The 22714-nt window shown below is 46.2% G+C and overlaps 1 protein-coding gene and 1 non-coding gene across 6 annotated transcripts; one reads left to right on the forward strand and one right to left on the reverse strand.

The window, feature by feature from the left end:
* Window positions 1-744: 744 nt before the first annotated feature.
* On the forward strand, window positions 745-14409 carry TRIM11 (tripartite motif containing 11). Of its 5 annotated transcripts, none has more exons than XR_010730230.1 (7): window positions 745-1357; window positions 3714-3809; window positions 3997-4227; window positions 6098-6120; window positions 6203-6303; window positions 7140-10456; window positions 12205-14409. XR_010730230.1 is itself a non-coding variant. In XM_066266120.1 (6 exons), the coding sequence occupies exons 1-6, from the start codon at window positions 950-952 to the stop codon at window positions 7685-7687; spliced, it is 1407 nt and encodes a 468-aa protein (XP_066122217.1). In that variant the 5' UTR covers window positions 745-949; the 3' UTR covers window positions 7688-11056. The 5 variants fall into 5 exon arrangements, 2 of the variants coding, with proteins under 2 accessions (XP_066122217.1, XP_066122238.1); XR_010730229.1 differs by lacking the exon at window positions 12205-14409 and having other exon boundaries at window positions 7140-9835; window positions 10219-11056; XR_010730232.1 differs by lacking the exon at window positions 12205-14409 and having other exon boundaries at window positions 7140-9143; window positions 9448-11056.
* On the reverse strand, window positions 11889-12021 carry LOC136321225 (small nucleolar RNA SNORA1). Its single transcript, XR_010728503.1, has one exon. It is a non-coding gene; the product is annotated as a small nucleolar RNA SNORA1 (small nucleolar RNA).
* Window positions 14410-22714: the final 8305 nt, after the last annotated feature.

A 22714-nucleotide genomic window follows, 5' to 3' on the forward strand; every position in this document is an offset into this window, starting at 1 on the left:
AGGGTTTTGAACCGGAGACTTCAGCATTCCAGGTCCACGCTTTATCCACTGCGCCAACACAGGTCAGGCAGGTCCACCTTTCTTGTCATCAGTAATTCCACTTTTAGGTTCTTTGCAACGGAAACAAGAAAGTAATTCAAGCTGACCCCCTAAAGATCTGAGAGCTGCCCACCCTCATGCCTCATCCCTTAAATTGCACCTGTGGTAAAGTGGGGGTGGGGGTGAAATTCAAAGAGTAAGGATTATAGGTGTGAGAGATCCTTTCCTGTGATTTCTCCACTCCACTCCCAGTTTCAGGCACATTAACAGCCCTGCAACAATCACCAGCACCCCGGAATTCCAGTCAATGCACTCCTATTCCAACAAGACCCGAGTCTCGGCGGGCAGAGCCCCTTTCCCCCATTCATTCTGACAGTGTCCGGCCAGAGGCGCTGCCCGAAGTCGCATGGGTGGCTTGGGGCTCCCTTAGTCCTCGTGGTCGCTGCACTGGCGGGGACCTCAGTGACCGGGAGGAGTGCCCCGCCGGCCGGGGCCCTGCACCCCATTCCTCCCCAGGCCTGAGCAAGAGATCGGGCCACGCGACGCCAGATGGAGCCGGAGCCACAAGAAAATGGGTGCAAGCGGCAGAGGCGACGCAAGGTCAGTGGGCGAATAGCCTCCAATTTGGGCCCGTGGGCCACATGACCTGCCACAACCAATCCGGGGCTAAAGCAGGGTGTTCACCCACCTTCAAAAAAAATCCCAGCGCTTCCTGCTTCCGCCGCCGCTCTGCTTTCTGTCCGCGCCCGGGATCCCTAGTGCCCCGCACGCCGCATCTCGCTTCCCCCGCCCGGGCCCCCACGCTCCGCTCTCTGGAGCCCCTGATTTCTCCGAACTCCCCAAAGTCCCGGCGGCGGCAGGCCAGCGCCCGATCCGCGGAGAGCGCCGTCTTCTTCCGCTCCACTGCGCCATGGCCGCCGCGGACCTGTCCACCAACCTACAGGAGGAGGCCACCTGCGCCATCTGCCTTGACTACTTCACGGACCCGGTGATGACCGACTGCGGCCACAACTTCTGCCGCGAGTGCATCCGGCGCTGCTGGGGCCAGCCCGAGGGCCCGTACGCCTGTCCGGAGTGCCGCGAGTTGTCTCCGCAGCGGAACCTGCGGCCCAATCGCCCGCTGGCGAAGATGGCTGAGATGGCGCGGCGCCTGCACCCGCCGTCGCCCATCCCGCAGGGCGTGTGCGCCGCGCACCGCGAGCCGCTGGTCTCCTTCTGCGCGGACGAGCTGCGCCTACTGTGCGCGTCCTGCGAGCGCTCGGGCGAGCACTGGGCACACCGCGTTCGCCCGCTGCAGGACGCGGCCGAGGACCTCAAGGTGCGCGACGCGGGCGGGGGCGGCCCGGGCCGCTGGGCTGGGCGAACCCTGCTGAGGTCTGGGGAACGCGGTCTGACCTGGGGTGTGCGGGGCTCAGCCTGTCCCAGACCGGCACTTTCACCGGCGTGAAGCTCTGGGGGACGGGGCCGATCTCTCTGAGGCCGAGGTCCCGCTGTGCCAGTGGGAGGACCCACAGCACTGGGCAAACGTGACTGCACGGTTGCCGGATGGAGTCCAGTGCAGGAGAAAGTGGGAAGAGAACCTCAGAGGTGCATTTCCCTCAGGTGGGACGACTGAGGTCCGTTTATCGCTGGTGGGACAGTGGAGTGTGCCGTGGCCAAGGCCCGATGTGGGGCCTCGGTCAGTGCTAAAGTCTTGGTAAGAAGAGTTTCCGAGGGGGCAGGCAGGAACCCGTCTCGTCTCGGAGAGGAAAGATAGGGGACAGAGCTGTTGCGCCGAGAGGCAGACGCCAAGACCTGTCAGGCTTTCTGAGTGAAGTACTTGGGGCTCATCTGTGCTTGGATCCCAGGCTGAGAAGCCTTGTTTTCCTTTTCTGGAGAGGCATTTCCTTAAAACCCAAACTCTCACTAGCACTACCTCTTCTGCTTGGGGCCTCAGGACCAACAGCTCACTTGACTCACCTGGCCTGTTACCTTTGGAGGGTTTGTTTCTGGAACCCAGGTGTGGATGCATGGGTGGTATCTTCTACTGTTTTTGACTGGTTTGCGTTTTGTTTCATGACCAGTAAATAGCCTGTCGAAGTGCACCATGAACAGCGTTTAGTAAGCATTGGGATCAGTACTTGGCCAGTTGGTCACTGTCATGGAACAAGTTCAGGGGGCACCAGAATAAGCCTTTTCCCTGATCCACATCAGTGAGCTTGTCCTCACTTGGATACTGTGGGTTTTCCTCTTGTTTTGAGGTATTACATGCATACAGAAAAGTGTGCTGATACATGTCAGGTTTGTGCTCTTGTCACCAGACACCTCTTCAGGGTGCAGAAAGTGAACATGAGAGCAGAGAGTGACCAGCAGCTGTCTAGAGACTCCTTTTAGCTAACCTGATAAAAGTCTCAGAGGGCAGCACTTAACCCTATTATAGGAAAGGAAAAACCTTTTCCTCTTTACTGTTAGGTTCTGTGACTGAGGCTTCCAAATTAAACTGACAATGGACAGATTAACAGATGAAAAGACATAGTTTTATTAGTCTTTAAATTTGACATTGCACAATGACTTCATAGAAAAGTGAAAAACCAAAATGAGTGGTTAGACTCAAGAGCTTACTGTCTTTCCCCATATATAAGACGCACCCCCCCCAAATTTGGGGTCTCAAACTGGGTGTGTCTTATATAGCAATTGTAAAAGTGTGGCATTTCAAATGCCAAAAATGGAACTGAGGACGAGGCAATATATAAAGACAGTGATTCATCATCAGACACAGATGAGGACAAGCTAATGGATGGGAGTTTTGACAGTGATGAGTTGTATGAATTTTATGATGAATAAAACTTGAGTTCAATAACTTTATGTAATAAAAATTTTTTTTTTCAAGTTCAGGCCCCAAAATTAAGGTGTGTCTTATACATGGGGAAAATACGATATATTTCACTTTAACAAAGGATGGTAAGTTGTAGAGAAGTGACCAAAGCAAAGGGAATTTGGGCTGCTAGTGCCAATAATGGGTGGATAAGGATCTAGGAAATCAACGGGGGAACGACTGGAACATCAGCATTATTTTAGTAAGGTCCATTTAGGCACACTCAGGGATGACACCTCATCTGTGGTGAGGAATGTGCCACCTTCCTGGTATAGAGAGGCCACCCTTCTCATGAAAAATTTATGTCCTGCCTTTAGGCAGAAAGGAGAAAGGCACAGCTTTCCCCCCATCTGCTATGTCCCCCTTGTGTTCTACTGGTGCCCACTTTGTCTTAATGCTAGGGATGCTCCAATGAACCTGTGGTCAGTAGGGTGTGCCTGGTGTCAGGCCCAAGGTAGCTGGATCCAAGTGTGAACATTCCTTGGCTCCTTTTGGTGAAGCTGAACCTTGGTAAGCCCAGGGCAGGCACAGAAATGAAAGGATTTACAGGACAGGAGGCTGCAATGTGGTGGGAAGTCAGGCTGGGAAGGGTGCCGCGACAGGAGGGAAGGCAGGAGAACGGAAAGAACGGACAAGGGGCCAGGTTGGCCGGGGTGGTGGAAGGTCCTCTCCTTGCAGATTCAGTTTGCTCAGTCCGTTGTGTACCAGGCACGGTTTCTTACGACTAGCTCCCACTGTCAAGTATAGGCTCGGCTGGGGCTGGCAGTGGGAGTGGAGACAGAGCCCGGCAGGGTCACTGGCTGGCCTTATCTCTCTGCAGGGCAAGCTGGAGAAGTCCTTGGACAACCTGCAGAAGCAAATGGAGGATGCGCTCCTGTTTCAGGCCCAGGCAGAAGAGACCTGTGCCCTGTGGCAGGCAGGTGGCTGGGCTCCGAGATCCCAAGGTGGGTGGGTGGGGGGTATGGGGGGGCTGGTGCCCACACTGCTGAATGCTGCCATTCACACTGATGCTTCTCGTAAGACAACACTCTTACTCCAGACTCTCAACCCCCAGGGTGGGCTTAGAGGAACCCTGCTCATCACCCATCTTCTTCCCTCTTTAGAAGATGGTGGAGAGCCAGCGGCAGAACGTGCGTGCAGAGTTTGAGCGGCTGCGCTGCCTGCTGGCAGAGGAAGAGCAACGGCTGCTGCAGAGGCTGGAAGAAGAGGAGCTGGAGGTGCTGCCCCCACTGCGGGAGAACGCGGCCCGACTTGGGCAGCAGAGCTCTCAGCTGGCTGATCTTGTCGCTGAGCTGGAGGGGCGCTGCCAGCTGCCAGCGCTGGGGCTGCTGCAGGTGAGCACACCTGGAATGGGCAACACAGGGACACAGGGCTGGAATGGATAGGGTACCAGTCAAGGGACAGGAAAGAGGAAGCCCTGGGCAGAGTAAGCTGTCTGACCTTGGTCTCTTCTGGACCTCCTGTGTCTACCTGTGAAATACTGAGGCCAGTGTCCCACTTGTGATTGTGAGTCCCTATGGACATGCCATAGACTGGGGAATGGATATGAATTCTGACTGCTGCTGAAAACTGCTGTTTTCACCTTCCCAGGGCCCCAGTTACACCAGAGTCTGGGGTCCTGGGTGCCCTTCCAGGCCTCTCTGCTAGCTGTCCTTGAGAACAGAGCATATTCCTAAAGGCACGTTTATCTGAATCCCTACTGCCCAGGGTTGCCAGGTGGTCTCCACAGAGGCCAACCCCCTTTCTTCAAGGCCCTGGGCCCCCACCCCACCTCTGGGCAAGGGTGGAGAGGCTTTCTCTGTTCCTCTCCTATGTGGTGAAGGTAGCCCCAGGCCTGTAATAACCAAGACCATCCCGTTTCCCAACACCCAGTGAACCAGATAAGGCTGGCTGTTTCTAACTGCTTTGTACCCAACCCAGCCCAGGCCCTTTGAACATTCCTCTCCCAGGCCTTCACTATCTCCATGTCTCCTGCTAAATCCTCCGGCTTCAGAAACCCACCAGTCTCCCTTTTCTTTTGAGGCCTAGCAGGTCCCCTGCCCTGAGGACAGAATTACCTACTGTGTGAAATTTCCCACCCCTAAAGAAATCCTTTCTAGGCACAATGTCTTAGCCCCGCATTTTAGTGTCTGGCCTAGTAACTGGTGCACAGTTCATTTAGAATGACTGCCTTTGGGTTTCATTTGATTGACAAAGTAGGCCAGGGCCCTGTCCTGTGCCAAACAGTGTTATGAAAAGACAGACAAAACTGTTTGCTGCCAGAAGCTAGAGTTCCAAATTAACAGAGTGTCTTTGTCAGCTTGGGCTCTGTAACATATGCCATAGACAGGTGGCTTAAGCAACAGACATTTATTTTTCCCAGTCCTGGAGTGTGGAATCTGAGGTCCAGGTGTGGGCAGGGCTGGTTCTCCTGAGGCCTCTCTCCTTGCTATGCAGACCACCATCTTCTCCCTGTCTCCTTATATAGTTGTGTCTCAGTGTGCATATGTGTCCTAATCTCTTCCTATAAGGACACCAGTCATAAAGGTTAGGGGTTAGGCCCACCCTAGTGATCTCATTTTAACCTAATCCCCTCTTTTAAGAAGCCCAGTCTCCAAATACAGCCCCCTTCTGAGGTCATTCTGAGGTCCTGAGCATTAAGGCTTCAGCATGTGAATTTAGAGGCTACAATCACCCAAGACACTTGAGTAAAATGCTTTTATGTGTCATTTGGGGGGAGGAGCATCTAGGCAGAGAGGCTCACCTGGAAGTCGGGCTCTGAGTCAGGACATGAGGGAGGGCAGTAAGTGGAGGCCAGGTGGGGTGCCTGTGGGGCAGACAGAATGGGAGCTAGTGAGGCCGTCAGGAGCTGGAGGCAGGAAACATGAAGCACTGGATAGATGGAGGCCAGGCTCCCAGCTAGGGTGGAGCTGGTCCCCATCCCCTGGACGCCTGGACCCCACCCTGCCTGTGCCTGCCACCCAAGAGCACCTCATGCTCTGGGTAGATGAGCTGGCAGGCAGCCAGATGCCCCATGCTTTCTCTGTATGTGGAGAAAATGGGGTAGGATCTTGCAGGGCTAGCTTCCCAGTGTCCCTGTGCACGAGCATACTTGTTGCAGCCTAGGGTAAGTTTCTCACCATGTGAGGGGAGAGTGGGGGACACTGGAGCACGGAGTGGGGACAGGACCATGTGATGGGCACTGACGCCACGTCTCTCCCACAGGACATCATGGACACCCTACGCAGGTAGGAGCCCGACCTTTCTCTAGGGAAGGCGGTCGGGTGCGGGTGGGCTCGCCCTGGGAGTGACGCCTGGCTGCTCCTCCAGGGTCCAGGATGTGAAACTGCAGCCTCCTGAGGTGGTGCCCATGGAGATGAGGACGGTGTGCAGGGTCCCAGGGCTGGTGGAGGCCCTGCGGAGGTTCCGAGGTGGGTGCCACAGCATGTGTGTAGTGAGGGAGGGGGACCTAGCCGGCCAGTTGGCTGCTCTTGTCCAGACAAAGTACCCATCCTGGGCTCCAGGCTCATGACTGAGAAACCAAGGGGTCAGGGCAGGCCACTGAGGGAGGGCCAGGCTGGGCGGTTCCTTACTTAGGAAAAGTAGAGGTTTGGTCCATCAGGTGCCAGGGCACCTGTGTAGGCCGCGAGCCTGAGAAGCCCAGGGTGAAAGCTAGGCTGGAACACTGGGGATTGGAAAATGGAAAGCACTCAGGTTCCTCCTGAATCACCAGACAATGTGGGACCACTTTCCAGAACTTTCCGAGTTGTGGCTACAAGTGGTTAGATCAGGGGTAGTCAATCTTTTTATACCTACCGCCCACTTTTGTATCTCTGTTAGTAAAATTTTCTAACCGTCTACCGGTTCCACAGTAATGGTGATTTATAAAGTAGGGAAGTAACTTTATAAAATTTATAAAGCAGAGTTACAGCAAGTTAAAGCATATAATAATAATTACTTACCAAGTACTTTATGTTGGATTTTTGCTGTTTGGCAGAATAAATCTTTATAAAAACTATAGTTAAATCTATCTTTTTATTTATACTTTGGTTGCTCCGCTACCGCCCACCATGAAAGCTGGAACACCCACTAGCGGGTGGTAGGGACCAGGTTGACTACCACTGGGTTAGATGATCTTTTTGAGGAAGACCCAGGAGAGGGGGAGCAGAGACTAGCCAGTCACTCCAGCCAGCTACAAGGATGTTTGAAGGCAGACCCCATGATAGGCCGGTGAAGGGACCCAAGGTGACCACTGCTCTGTCTGCAGGGAATGTAACACTGGATCCTGACACTGCCAATCCTGAGCTGATCTTGTCAGAGGACATGCAGAGTGTGCGGCGGGGGGACCTACGGCAGCCCCTGCCCGACAGCCCTGAGCGCTTTGATCCTGGCCCCTGCGTGCTGAGCCAGGAGCCCCTGCGCTCCGGCCGCCACTACTGGGAAGTGGAAGTGGGCGAGCGGGCGAGCTGGGCCTTGGGAGTCTGCAGGGAGAATGCCAACCGCAAAGAGAAGGGCGAGCTCTTTGCTGGCAATGGGTTCTGGATCCTGGTTTTTCTAGGGGGCTTCTACAACTCCTCTGAGCGGGCCTTTGCTCCCCTGCGAGACCCACCCAGGCGTGTGGGTGTCTTTCTGGACTATGAGGCTGGGCACCTGGCCTTCTACAGTGCTACTGATGGGTCTCTCCTGTATGCATTCCCTGAGACACCCTTCTCAGGGACATTGCGGGCCCTCTTCTCACCGCTATCCAGCAGCCCCACCCCCATGACCATCTGCAGACCCAAGGGTGGGACTGGGGATGGGCTGGCTCCCCAGTGAGCTAGCTTCTCACACCCTTGTCCTGCCTTTGGGTCTTTGAGAGTGTCCTGGGCCACAAAAATTGCTCCCGGTGCCACTTTGTGTGTGTAGTAAAACCCTTGTCCCTCTCTCTATCCCGGGAAGCCAGTGACATCTGGGGCTAGTGACATCTCCCAGGGGAACCTCCATGTTCATCTGGTGTTGAGCCCTCTCATCACCAGTGCATTGCTCATAGCCCTCTGCAGAGCCCAAGCCAGATGCCTCAGGAGCTCTGTTTGCAGGAGCTCAGTGGGTCAGGGGTGAGGCACCAGGGCCTGTGGAACTTTCTGGGGATTCAGACTGAGCTCTTGACAGCCCCAGGGCCTCATTTCCAAAGAGCTGCTGTCCTTGTGGCCGCTGCTAAGGAGATAGGTCCATCAGCCTGTCTCAGGGGCTGTTTCTGGAAAATGATGCTCAATATTGCCTTATTAATGAGGGTACGTCATTCTTCAGGAGAGGAAGGGACGTGGGAAAGGTTAGAGGAGGACGCTCAGAGCACAAGGTGCTGCACAGAGGACTGAGGAACCTGGACACAGGGCCTCAAGTTTCCTGGTGTGGGCCACTGAAGGCTTCTTCAGAATGCTCCTTCCACCCCGGAGTTGAGCACCAGCTCAGGAAAGATGCTCCAGCCCCAGGTTGGGGAAGGAAGCTGTGCAGACCTCCCTCTCCCGAAGAATTGAGGATTCATTTTGGCTTGTTTTGGTGCTTCTTCACAAGAAGACATGGTGCAGCATGTCTGTGCCTAAAGATTTCATCTGTTGTAAGGACCACCCTCACATTGAATAAACTCATCATTGTCTGTGATCCCACTGTCTTGACCAGGGTAGTAGGAGAGTCCACAGGTACCAGCCCACTCACAGCCAAGTTGGGAGCACAGTGGCTGCCTGTTCGTTTTATGCAGCTGCCACAGAATTCTTTTTACATAATCTGATCAATAATTCTAGGTTCTATGGTGTTCAGTAGCCAATGACTTGATTATTTATTTACTTGTTTTCCCATTGTTAGACTTTTTGTTATTTTATATATATATGCCACTTTGTGTATGTTCAATAATTCCTTCAAATTATATCCATGGGAGATTTTTCTTCATCTAGCCAGGAGTCTTGCCACTTTACTGGTTGGGGAAGTTTTCCTATCTCTTCACAGTTGACTGCCCACTATTTCACTTCCTTTTGAGAATCAGAGGATACTGGTTGATTCCTTCCTGGAGCAAGATTTTGACTCAAGTTCAGGACTTCTGGATGGCCACTAGAACCAAAGTGATGAAACAGTCTCAAGAAGAGCTCAGGAGCACGCAACTGCCCTGTGAATAGCAGGATGGACACCTAGGCCGTGGATCGTGACCAAAGCTGGACACCAGTGTGAGGGAAGGAAAATATTCTCTTCACCCATCTGATCCCTGTCTGGATCCCTCTAATAAAAGAAATGAGAAAAACAGGTTTGTTGTTAACATGTATGCTTCATGCACCTGGGAGCTACCCAGAAGAAATGTTAAATCCAGCAGCAGCTTCTATAGCCTCTGAAGCAAAGAACAAGTTTGCCAGAAATGACAGGCCAAAGGAGTGTGATGGTAGATTGGTGATGGGGGTTATATAGATTCCCAGAGCCAACCTCATGCTGAGGCATCTCATGTCTCATGTGAGTGACTAAGTCCTTGGGGAGAGGGGCATCTTATTTTAGATAGGGGAGGGGAGGGGGGTGGCTTGTGGCTTCTCTACTATCTGCTTACCAACTGCCGACAGCCCAGGTGATCCTGTTGCTAGACTGGGATGTTTGAGATGGATTGTTCAGCTGTCCACCAGCTGACAGAAGAAATGAGCTTAGTTGGCCACCCACACACGCTGAATGCACCTTCTACACATTGTACCTGCTCAGCCAGTGGGCACCATAGACCACAGTAAACAAAGGATCGTGCCCATGGAATTGATAAAAAACTCCATGAGTGACTTAAAAAACTACAAAACGTGTTGCCAACAAGCAGTCAGGTCACCTCAAAGAGCAGTGAGTGTCCTTGACGTTACAGAGGGCGTCTTTCACAATAGCAGTGGGTGTCTCCTACACCAGCAGTGTCTCCCTCCTGCACCAGCAGCAAGTGGCCCTTCAGTCCAGTGGATATCTCCTGCACTATGGGTGAGTTGCAGAGTCGTTTAGCAGCTCTGTTAGGGGCTGTCATGCAAGTTTGGATGGATGTAGAAGGAGCTAGGTGTCACATGATCAGGTGCCAGGGCTCGCTCTGTAGCCTACTTCATTCTTTAAATGCCCTGAAGCTTTGCCCCCAGGTGGTAGCACAGCCTGAGGAAAGCAGTTTAAGAGGTGAATATGGGTGTGACCAGCGCTGTGAAGGAAATGTGGGGATGGCATGGGGGGACCCCCACACGTGTGGGGTGCTCTAATCCTAGTGGTGTGCTGTGTGCGTTGAAAGGAAAATTAAGAGATAAGGACAGCCCTGCTGGGCCTGGGTTCGTGTTTGTCCTTGATGTCAATTTTTCTTCCCCTCATTCTGTTCCTTCCAGGGCATGTAACATATTCACAGGATTGTGTTGAGAGGCAGAGGGTCTGTTGGTTTTGTCCCCATTCCACACCTCTTGGCTAATCTAACAAGTCTGGGCAGTAACACCCATTCCACACTTGGCTGACAGAACAGAGCTGGATTTTAAATAACTACTGCCTGCTTCTCAAGCCACCCCCACCCCACCCCCACTCCCCTTCATTTGTGGAAGATGCACAACTCTGCCATCTCAGTGAACTCAGGTGAGCAGCGCCCACTCCAGGTGCAAGTGGAAATCAGCCCTGTCCCGGCCCCAGACAGGACCTGCGTGGAGCCTGGAGCCAGACCTGCTGGAGGGGCCTCCAGAGCCACGAGGTCTTCGTGGTGGACCTCTCCATCCATCCGCACTGTGTGAGACTGCCAGTGCCCCGCCAGTGCAGCTGAAAGCCACACGGCCTTCCATCACCTGGCAGCATCCCCCTACCCCAGTGGTTCTCAAAGTGTGTGCCAGGGCGCACTGGTGTGCCCTAGAAGATTTCCAGGTGCACCCAATGGTATTCCAGAGAAATGTGTGCCTGTTGGGGACCAAAAAACCAACAAGGTTTTTGGAGTTTAGATTTTTGGGGGACAGAGGTGTGGGGAATTGGCTGTAAGCTGACAGTCTGCCCAACCCCCCACATCACTTGCCTGATTAGGTTGGAAAATGCTATTAAGCTGTGGGGCTGGATTGTTTATACTACCCCCCATGTTCCCCAGAAAGACTGGAGGCAAGTTTCTTCTATCCCTTGTTTGGTGTAAAGTTAAGATGATATGTATGGTGGGGGTTTTGGATTGATGATTAAACATAAGGAATTGCTCTCGAAGCCTTTTGGATTTCTATAAAAGAATATGTGGCAATATCTAAAAAAGCCTTGAACATTTTACTACAATTTTCAACATCCTATTTATGTGAATTAGGATTTTTTATCCTTAACACAATTAAAAGTAAAAAGAGGAATTCTTCAATGTATTGATGAGGAAGTGAGAGTTTGCCTTTCAAATATATGCCCAAACCTTGAAGAAATCGCTAGGACATATCAGGCTCATGTTTCTCATAAACACAAGAATGAAAAAACTTAACACATTCACACCCGGACCTGCTGAATTTACTAAATCTTACTAAAAATGTATCTATATGTATAAAAAGATAACTTTTTGTCTTTTTTTTTTTTTTTTTTGGTATTTTTCTGAAGCTGGAAACGGGGAGGCAGCCAGACAGACTCTCGCATGTGCCCAACCAGGATCCACCCGGCACGCCCACCAGGGGGCGATGCTCTGCCCATCCGGAGCGTCGCTCTGTCGTGACCAGAGCCACTCCAGCGCCTGGGGTAGAGGCCAAGGAGCCATCCCCAGCGCCCGGGCCATCTTTTGCTCCAATGGAGCCTCGGCTGCGGGAGGGGAAGAGAGAGACAGAGAGGAAGGAGAGGGGGAGGGGTGGAGAAGCAGATGGGCGCCTCTCCTGTGTGCCCTGGCCGGGAATTGAACCCGGGACTTCCGCATGCCAGGCCGACGCTCCACCACTGAGCCAACCGGCCAGGGCCTGTCTTTTTTTTTAACCCCTCTTTTTTTACGAATTCGAAAAAGCATAACAAAAAATGTAACAAAATTTTTTTAATGTCAGAATAAATTTAATTTTGTGGTATTTATTTATTTATTAAATGTTACAGGTTTTATTGTCACACTGCAATAACATTACTGTGGTAGAAGCATAACCTGTCTCACTGTAGCCACATTAATATCTGGACACGATAGACAAGAATGGTGCCCATTTTTCATCTAGAATGAGGTGTCGTATTTATTTCGTTTACCACAAAAGCATGCTTGGACTTTATATATTTTTTCTTTAATATTTTACTTAATTATTATAACATTTCTCAGAAATTTGTATATAGTGCACCTACAATTATTTGTAGGATTTTATTTTATTTTATTTTATTTTTTTTTATGTGCCTTGACCGCGGGCCTTCAGCAGACCAAGTAACCCCTTGCTTGAGCCAGCGATGTTGGACTCAGCGATGTTTGCACAGTGGCTGCACCAGTCTGCATTCCCACCAACAGTACAGGAGGGTTCCCTTTTCTCCATATCCTCACCAGCACTGGTTATGTGTTGTTTTGTAAATGAGCGCCATTCTTTCGGGTTTGAGGTGGTATCTCATTGTGGTTTTAATTTGCATTTCTCTAATCATTAGTGATGTTGAACATTTTTTTATATGCCCATTCACCATCTATATGTCCTCTTTGAAGAAGTGTCTATTCAGTTCTTTTGCCCAATTTTTTAAAAAAGATTTTATTTATTTATTTTAGAGAGGAGAGAGGGAGAGAGAGAGAGAAGGGAGGAGCAGGAAGCTTCAACTCCCATATGTGCCTTGACTGGGCAAGCCCAGAGTTTTGAACCGGGGACCTCAGCATTCCAGGTCCACACTTTATCCACTGCGCCACCACAGGTCAGGCCTTTTTGCCCAATTTTTTATTGGATTGTTTACTTTCCTGGTGTTGAGTTTTATAAGTTCTTTATAGATTTTGGTTATTAACCCCTTATCAGACATATTGGCAAATACGTTCTCCCATTGTGTGGTTTGTCTTTTTATTTTGTTCATGTTGTCTTTTGCTGTACAAAAGCTTTTTAATTTGATGTAGTCCCATTTGTTCATCCTGTCCTTTATTTCAATTGCCTGTGAAGTTAAACCAGCAAATATATTGATGCAAGATGTCAGAGAGCTTACTGTCTATGTTTTCTTTCAAGATGATCATAGTTTCATGACTTACATTCAAGTCTTTTATCCATTTTGAGTTTATTTTTGTGAGTGGTATAAGATGGTGGTCTGGTTTCATTTTTTTTTTTTTTTTTGGCATGTATTTGTCCAATTTTCCCAGCACCATTTTTTAAAGAGGTTGTCTTTACTCCATTGTATGCTCTTACTTCCTTTGTCAAATATCAATTGACCATAAAGGTGTGAGTTTATTTCTGGGTTCTCTATTCTGTTCCATTGATCTGTATGCCTATTCTTATGCCAGTATGTTGTTGTGAGTCAGGGGCTCAGAGAGAGAGATCAGCAGATGAAATCATTAAGGACTAGCAAAGGACCACTGCTCACTCAGGCAAATGGCCCCGAGTTCGTGCTGTGCCCTATTTTTATTCACAAGACTTCAAAAAGCTTGTTTACTGAGAAATTGGCATAACATCGAGTAACTTTAACTTAAAGATACATGGAGTACACCTGCATGATAGCTTAATAACAACATAATATCAAAAGGCATTAATTGCTATTGCTTATATGGTTTCCACAACATTCCTCTCCTTATCTCAAGGGATAACCTTGGAAGGAACAGAAATCTTATGAGAATGTTTTACTAAGAAAAAGCCCAGCAACTGCCTTCAGTCACATAGACCTGTTTCAGTGACCCGCCTTCAAGTCACAAAACAATTCTCTTGGCAAAACATTCTTTTCTTGTTGGCTGTGTTCCCATCCAAGGCCATGCAGTGGGTTATTCCACTACACCAGTACCAAGCTGTTTTGAGTACAATGGCCTTGTTGTATAACTTGATATCAGGAAGTGTGATACCCCCACTTTATTTTTCTGTTTCAAGATTGCTGAGGCTATTCATGTTCTTATTTGGTTCCATATAAATTTTTGGAATATTTGTTCTGTATATTTGAAAATACATTGGTATCTTAATAGGAATTGCACTGGATTTATAGATTGCTTGGGTAGTATAGACATTTTGATGATGTTTATTGTTCCTATCCATAAACACAGTATATGCTTCCACTTGTTTGTATCTTCCTTGATTTCTTTTATTAATGTTTTATACTTTTCCAAGTATAGGTCTTTATCCTCCTTGGTTAAATTTACTCCTAGGTACTTTATTTTGTTGTTGTTGCAATAGTGAAGGGGGTTGTTTTCTTAATTTTTCTTTCAGACAGTTCATTGTTGGTGTATATAAATGCCACTGATTTCTGAATATTGATTTTATAACCTGACACCTTGCTGAATTCATTTATCAGTTCTAGTAGTTTTTTGACTGAGATTTTAGGATTTTCTATGTATAGTATCAAGTCATCAGCAAATAATGAAAGTTTTACTTATTCTTTTCCAATTTCAATGCCTCTTATTTCTTCTTCTTATCTGATTGCTGTGGCTAGTACTTCCAGAACTATGTTGAATAAAAGCAGTGAAAGGGGCACCCCTGCCTTGTTCCTGTTCTTAAGAGGATTGCTTTTAGTTTTTGCCCATTGAGTATGATGTTGGCTGTGGGTTTGTCATAGATGGCCTTTGTTGTGCTGGGGTATGCTCCCTATATTCCCACTTTGCTGAGAGTTTTGATCCTAAATGAGTGCTGGATTATATCAAATGCTTTTTCTGCATCTATTGATGTTATCATGTTTGTTTATGTGATGAATCACATTGATTAATTTGCAAATATTGTACCAGCCTTGCCTCCATAGAATAAATACCACTTGATCATGATGTATGATTTTTTTCATGTATTGCTGGATCCGATTTGCTAATAAATGTTGAGAATTTTAGCATCTAAGTTAATCAGGGATATTGGCCTATAGTTTTCTTTGTTTGTAGTATCTTTACCTGGTTTTGGAATGAGGAATATATTCGCTTCATAACAGGAATTTGGAAGTATTCCCTCCTCTTGAATTTTTTGAAATAGCTTGAGAAGGATAGGAGTGAGTTCTTCTTTGAATATTTGGTATAATTCACCTGTGAAGTCACCAGGCCCAGGACTTTTGTTTGTTGAGAAGGTTTTTTTTTTAAAGATTTTATTTACTCATTTTAGAGAGAGGAGACAGAGAGAGAGAGAGAGAGAGAGAGAGAGAGAAGGGAGGGAGGAGCAGAAAGCATCAACTCCCATAAGTGTCTTGACCAGGGAAGTTCTCTTGACAAAAGGGTTTTGAACCGGCGACCTTAGTCTTCCAGGTCAATGCAGAGTTTTTTGATCTGTTTCAATCTCTTTGGTGTAATTGGTCTGTGTAGGTTTTCTGATTCTTCCATATTGATTTTAAAAAATTTTTTTAATCTTATTTTTATTAATTTTAATGCAGTGATATTGATAAATCAGGGTACATATATTCTGAGAAAACATCTCCAGATTATTTTGACCTTTGATTATGCTGCATACCCCTCACTCAAAGTCAAATCATCCTCTGTTACCCCATATTGATTTTTGAATGATTATGTTTTTTAAGGAATTGATCCATTTCATTGAGGTTGTCTCATTTTGGGGCGTATAGTTCTTCATAGTATTTTCTTACAATCCTTTGAATTTCTGTTGTGTCAGTTGTTACTTCTCATCTCTTATTTATAATTTTATTTATTTGAGCCCTCTCTTTTTCTTTGTGAGTCTGGTTAAAGGTTCACCAATTTTGTTTACCTTTTCAAAGAACCAGCTCTTGGTTTCATCGATCTTCCGTATTGTTTTTTTTTTTTTTTGCCTCTGTGTCATTTATTTTCACTCTGATCTTTTATTATTTCCTTCCTTCTACTACCTCTGGGCCTCACTTGCTATTATTTTTCTAGTTCTTTTAGATGCAGGGTTATTTGTTTGAACTTTTTTTTGCTTCTTAAGGCATGCCTGTAGAGTCAGGCCTCACAGTTGCTTTGTGCACTCCTGCCAGAGCAAATATTTATGGCATTATGCTTACCAGATTCATCCATGCTGTTGCAAAAGCAGAGTGTGATTCCTACAATCTGGAAATGAGGATAAATGGAAAATAAAATTAAGAAAGTAGTGTGTGGGGGAGGTGGCAAGATGGAGATGGAGTAGGCAGACATACCAACTTCCACCTCCCAGAACCAAAGTGGATTAAACTTAGTTTTAAAAACCATCATCTGGAAAAACCAACTATGGACTAAACTAAGAGAACTCTTTAACCAAGGAACACTGAAGAAGCCACACTGAGACTTGTACGAAAAGCAGAAATGCAGAGAGGGCTTCCCAGCTCCGGGAGTGAGTGGCAGCCGGAGAGACTCCCCTGGTGGGAAGTGAGTTTAGTGGAGAGGGGAAGGTCCTGGGTCCCAGGAACAAAGCCCCAGCCTGCAGCCCCAGAGCCTAAAAGAGTGTATGAACAGTATTTAGCTGCAAAAAAAGCCAGGATACTGTTTGTGAGAAAGAGATAGATTACCCAGACCCAGGATTCTTCTTTAAGAAACTGCGCAGAAAACCTCTCACAACCACTCACCCTGGGCTCCGGGGGATGGGAGAGATGAGAGGACCAGAGTAGCAAGAAGAGAGTGTAAGCTAGGAGGCACAGAGAGAAACAGAGGGAAAGCCACCCTAACTCCTGGGCTGAGTCACCCTCCAAATCTGAAGTGAATATTTCCACTGGAACCAGCAATACCAGCAAAAGGAAGCAGGACACCAAACAGCTCTCTCATGGCACTCAGAGCAGTTGCTTAGAAGGAGGGAGCCTTCAGGAATACAGTGCTTAGTTCTGATCTGCAGCGCTCCTACCCACACTGCTGAGGGCTTGCTGGAGGGTGGGTGACCACAGAATGTGGAAGCACGGTCCCATCGGTGGGGACGGAAACTGGGTTGGCCACAACTGAGGCCTGGCTTGAGCTCGTTCTCGCCCAGTGGGAAGGAAGGGGCCCACAAAAGCAGTCCGGCCCATCTGCAGGGCCGGACGAGCAACAGCAGTCTCGCCTGCAGTCCCACCTGCAGGGGAGAGGTGAAAGCCTGGGAATGGCAGAGACCCATGGCTGAGCATGAGCACGCAGCCCCACTTGGCTCACAGAGCTGGGGCTTGCGGCCTGATGTGCAAGCACAGCTCCACCTGTGGGGGTGGGAGGACAGCCCAGGAACAAGCGGAGACTCGCTGCTGAGCATAGCTGCACAGCCCTGCCCACGATGCCAAGGCTTGCAGCCCCGTGCGTGATGCACAGCCCCACCCATGGGGGACAGGGTGAAGGCCAAGGCCAGCCAGGGCTTGTAGACCCATGCATGTGAACACAGCCCCTCCCATGGAGGAGTGGTGGAAACCACAGCAAGAGCTGCAGCGGGCTAGCGCTGGTAACACGCATACCTGAATGTCTGAGGCAGCAGCAGAGGGTATGGCAGGCCTGCAGACAGACCACACATAGGGAACACAAAGGACACACCCATTGGACTACAGTGGCCACACTGTTCTTCTACACAGAAAAATGTGAAGGCAGACAAATGCAACCCAATTGAATCAAGAGAAATCCCCAGAAATGGACTGGAACGAGTCAGATATAACCAAATTACCAGATACAGAGTTTAAAATAATGATTTTTAGGAAGCTCAAAGATCTTAGAACAACAATAGATGGATATAACAAACACCTAAATAGATAGCAAGTATAAAAAAGGACATTGAAATAATAAAAAAGAATCAGTCTGAAATGACAAATACAATATCAGAAATGAAGACCACAATGAAATGCATTAAAGGCAGGATGGATGAAGCTGAGGTTTGAATCAACAAGTTAGGGGACAAGATAAACAAAGGCATGGAAGCAGAGCAGCAAAAAGAAAACAGACTCAAAAAGTTGGAGGAAACTCTAAAAAGCTCTGTGACAACATGAAGAGAAAAAACATCTGCATCATAGAGGTTCCTGAAGAAGAGAAAGAACAAGGGATACAGACTTAGTTCAATCAAATTATATTTGAAAACTTCCCTAAAAAGATGCAGGAAAAGGTCACACAAGTTCAAGAAGCACAGAGAATTCCATTAAAGAGAAATCCAAAGAAATCTACACCAAGACACATCATAATTAAAATACCAAAGCTAAGAGATAAAGAAAAAATATTAAAAGCTGCTAGAGCAAAAACGGCTATACAAAGGAGCCCCCATAAGGATGACATCTGACTTCTCAACAGAAACACTTGAGGCCAGAAGGGAATGGCAAGAAATATTCAAAGTAATGCAGAACAAGAGCTTACAACCAAGACTACTTTATCCAGCAAGGCTATCGTTTAAAATTGAAGGAGAAATAAAAAGCTTCCCAGACAAAAAAAAAACTCAAGGAATTCATTACAACCAAACCAATGCTTCAAGAAATGTTAGACGCCTGTTGTAAACAGATCAAAGGGGGGAAAGAATATAGCAAAAGAGGAATACAGCTTTAAAGAATAAAATGGCAGTAAACAACTACATATCAATAGTAACCTTAAATGTAAATGGATTAAATGATCTGATCAAAATACAGCGTAGCTGCATGAATAAGAAAACAGGACCATACATATGCTGTCTACAAGAGACACACCTTAAAACAAAAGATGCACATAGACTGAAGGTAAAAGGATGGAAAAAAATATTTCATGCAAATGGAAATGAAAAAAATCTGGGGTAGCAATACTTATATCAGACAAAATGGACTTTAAAACAAAGGCTATAGTAAGAGATAAGGTCACTACATAATGTTGGAGCAATCCAACAGGAAGATATAACCATTATAAATATTTATGAACATAATATAGGAGCACATAAATATATAAAGCAGACTTTGATGGATATAAAGGGCGAGATCAACAGCAATCCTATAATAGTAGGGGATTTCAATACCCCATTAACACTAGATAGATCCTCAAGAAAAAAAAATTAACAAAGAAACAGCAGACTTAAAGGACACACTAGATCAACTCGATTTAATAGATATCTTCAGAACCTTTCACCCTAAAGCAGCAGAATATACATTCTTTTCAAGTGCTCATGGTACACTCTGTAGAATAGACCACATGTTAGGGCACAAAAGCAGTCTCAACAAATTTAAGAAGATTGAAATCATATCAAGCATTTTCTCTGATCACAATGGCATGAAACTAGAAATCAACCACAATGGAAAATCTGAAAAACACTCAAACACTTGGAAAATAAATAGCATGTTATTAAATAATGAATGGATTAACATCAAAAAAGAAATAAAAAAATCCTATAAACAAATGATACGGAGCATACAACAACTCAAAACTTATGGGACACAGCAAAAGCAGTCCTGAGAGGGAAGTTCATAGCATAACAGGCATACCTTAAGAAGCTAGAAAAAGCTCAAATAAACAACTTAACTCTGTATCTAAAGGAACTAGAAAAATAACAGCAAGTAAAGCCCAGAGATAGTAGAGGAAGGAAATAATAAAGATCAGAGCAGAAATAAATGACATGGAGCAGGGGTCTCAAACTCGCGGCCCGCGGGCCACATGCGGCCCGCCGAACAATTTTGTGCATCCCGCAGACTAATCCACGAAGTTCAAAATATTTTGGATAAAATTAAGCCCGTGGATTAGTCTGTGGGCCGCACAAAATTGTTCGGCGGGCCGCATGTGGCCCGCAGGCCGCGAGTTTGAGACCCCTGACATAGAGGCTGAAGAAACAATACAGAAGATCAATGAAACCAGGAACTGATTCTTTGAAAAGGTAAACAAGATCAATGAACCTTTAACCAGACTCACCAAGAAAAAAAGAGAGGACTCAAATAAATAGAATTAGAAATGAGAGTGAAGAAATAACAACTGACACAACAGAAAAACAAAGGATTGCATGAAAATACTATGAGGAACTGTATGCCAAAAATTAGGCAACCTAGATAAAATGTACAAATTCCTTGAAACATAATCTTTTAAAAATCAATCTGTGCCCTGGCCGGTTGGCTCAGCGGTAGAGCGTCGGCCTAGCGTGCGGAGGACCCGGGTTCGATTCCCGGCCAGGGCACACAGGAGAAGCGCCCATTTGCTTCTCCACCCCTCCGCCGCGCTTTCCTCTCTGTCTCTCTCTTCCCCTCCTGCAGCCAAGGCTCCATTGGAGCAAGGATGGCCTGGGCGCTGGGGATGGCTCTGTGGCCTCTGCCTCAGGCGCTAGAGTGGCTCTGGTCGCAATATGGCGGCGCCCAGGATGCCCTGGTGGGCAGAGCGTCGCCCCTGGTGGGCGTGCCGGGTGGATCCCGGTCGGGCGCATGCGGGAGTCTGTCTGACTGTCTCTCCCCGTTTCTAGCTTCAGAAAAATGAAAAAAAAAAAATCAATCTGCAAGAATCAGAAAGCCTAAACAAACCAATTACAACAAATGAGATCAAAACAGTTATCAAAAAACTCCCAACAAACAAAAGTCCTGGGCCTGATGGCTTCACAAGTGAATTCTACCAAATATTCAAAAAATAACTAACTTCTATCCTTCTCAAGCTATTTCAAAATATTCAAGATGAAGGAAGACTTCCAAGCTCCTTTTATGAGGCGAGCATAATTCTGATTCCAAAACCAGGCAAAGAAAACACAAAAAAGAAAATTATAGACCAATATCCCTGATGAATTTAGATGCTAAAATCCTCAACAAAATATTAGCAAACCGGATCCAGCAATATATGAAAAAATCATACACCATGATCAAGTGGGATTTATTCTTGGGAGGCAAGGCTGGTACAATATTCGCAAATCAATCAATGTGACTCATCACATAAACAAAAGGAAGGAGAAAATCCACATGATAATTTCAATAGATGCAAAAAAAGTATTTGATAAAATCCAGCACCGATTTATGATCAAAACTCTCAGCAAAGTGGGAATACAGGGAACATACATTAACATGATAAAGGCTATCTATGACAAGCCCACAGCAAAAATTAAAAGCAATCTTCTTAAGATGAGGAACAAGACAGGGGTGGTCCCCTTTCACCACTCTTATTCAACATAGTTCTGGAAGTCATAGCCACAGCAGTCAGACAAAAAGAAGATATAAAAGGCATCCAAATTGGAAAAGAAGTATAAAACTATCATTATTTGCAGATGATATGATATTGTATATAGGAAACCCTAATGTCTCAGTCAAAAAACTGCTGGACCTGATAAATGAATTCAACAAGGTGTCAGGATATAAAATTAATACTCAGAAATCAAAGGCATTTTTATACACCAACAATGAACTTTCAGAAAGAGAAATTAAGGAAACAATTTTCTTCACTATTGCAAAAAAATAAATAAAGTACCTAGGAGTAAATTTAACCAGGAGGTTAAAGACTTGTACTCGGAAAATGATAAAACATTGATAAAAGAAATCCAGGAAGATACAAGCAAGTGGAAGCATGTACCATGCTCATGGTTAGGAAGAATAAACATCATTAATATGTCTATATTACTCAAAGCAATTTATAAATTCAATGGAATACCAATTAAAATACCAATGACATACTTCAAAGGTATAGAACACATATTTCAAAAATTTATATGGAACCAAGAAAGAAATACCCTCAGCAATCTTGAAAAGGAGGAATAAAATGGGAGGTATCACACTTCCAGATATCAAGTTATACAACAAGGCCATTGTACTCAAAACAGCTTGGTACTGGCATAAGAACAGGCATATAGATCCATGGAACAGAACAGAGAACCCAGAAATAAACCCACACCTTTATGGACAACTGATATTTGACAAAGGAGGTAAGAGCATACAATGGAGTAAAGACAGCCTCTTCAACAAATGGTGTTGGGAATATTGGACAGCTACCAGCAAAAAAATAAAACTAGACCACCAACTCACATCATTCACAAAAATAAACTCAAAATGGATAAAAGACTTAAATGTAAGCCATAAAACCATAAACATCTTAGAAGAAAACATAGGCAGTAAGCTCTCTTAACATCTCTCGCAGCAATATATTTACTGATTTATCTCCACAGGCAAGTGAAATAAAAGACAGGATAAAGAAATGGGACTATATCAAACTAAAAAGCTTTTGCATAGCTAACAACAATAAGAACAATAAAAAGACAAACTACACAATGGGAGAACAATACATCTGATAAGAGGTTATTAACCACATTTTATAAAGAACTTGTAAAACTCAACACCAGGAAGACAAACAATTCAATAAAAAATGGGCCAAAGAAATGAATAGACAATTCTCCAAAGAGGACATACAGATGGCCAATAGGCATATGAAAAAATGCTCAACATCACTAATCATTAGAGAAATGCAAATTAAAACCACAATGTGATATCACCTCACACGAGTCACAATGGCGCTCATCAACAAAACAACACAGAATAAGTGCTGACAAGGAGGTGGAGAAAAGGGAACCCTCCTGCACTGCTGGTGGGAATGCAGACTGGTGCAGCCTCTGTGGAAAACAGTATGGAGATTCCTCAAAAGATTAAAAATGGACCTGCCTTTTGACCCAGGCATCCCACTTTTAGGAATATACCCCAAGAACACCATAGCACTGTTTCAAAAGGAGACATGCACCCCCATGTTTATGGCAGCATTGTTCACAATAGCGAAGATCTGAAAACAGCCCAAGTGTCTGTCAGTGGAAGAGTGGATTAAATAGCAGCGGTACATATGTACTATGGAATACTTTGGGGCCATGAAAAAGAAGGGAATCTTACCTTTTGCAACAACCTGGATGGACCTAGAAACTATCATATTATGTTAAGTGAAATAAGCCAGGCAGAAAAAGAAAAATATCATATGACCTCACTCATTTGAGGAATTCAATGAATAATGTGAACTGAGGAACAGAA

This window comes from Saccopteryx bilineata, chromosome 1, assembly GCF_036850765.1.
Source record: "Saccopteryx bilineata isolate mSacBil1 chromosome 1, mSacBil1_pri_phased_curated, whole genome shotgun sequence".
Lineage (NCBI taxonomy): Eukaryota > Metazoa > Chordata > Mammalia > Chiroptera > Emballonuridae > Saccopteryx > Saccopteryx bilineata.

Bases quoted from the DNA above. Each gene is read 5' to 3' on its own strand.
- TRIM11 (XM_066266120.1), top strand. From the start codon at position 950: ATGGCCGCCGCGGACCTGTCCACCAACCTACAGGAGGAGGCCACCTGC. The intron at 1,358-3,713 runs GTGCGCGACGCG...ATCTCTCTGCAG, and splicing joins ACGCGGCCGAGGACCTCAAG to GGCAAGCTGGAGAAGTCCTT. The intron at 3,810-3,996 runs GCAGGTGGCTGG...TTCCCTCTTTAG, and splicing joins AGACCTGTGCCCTGTGGCAG to AAGATGGTGGAGAGCCAGCG.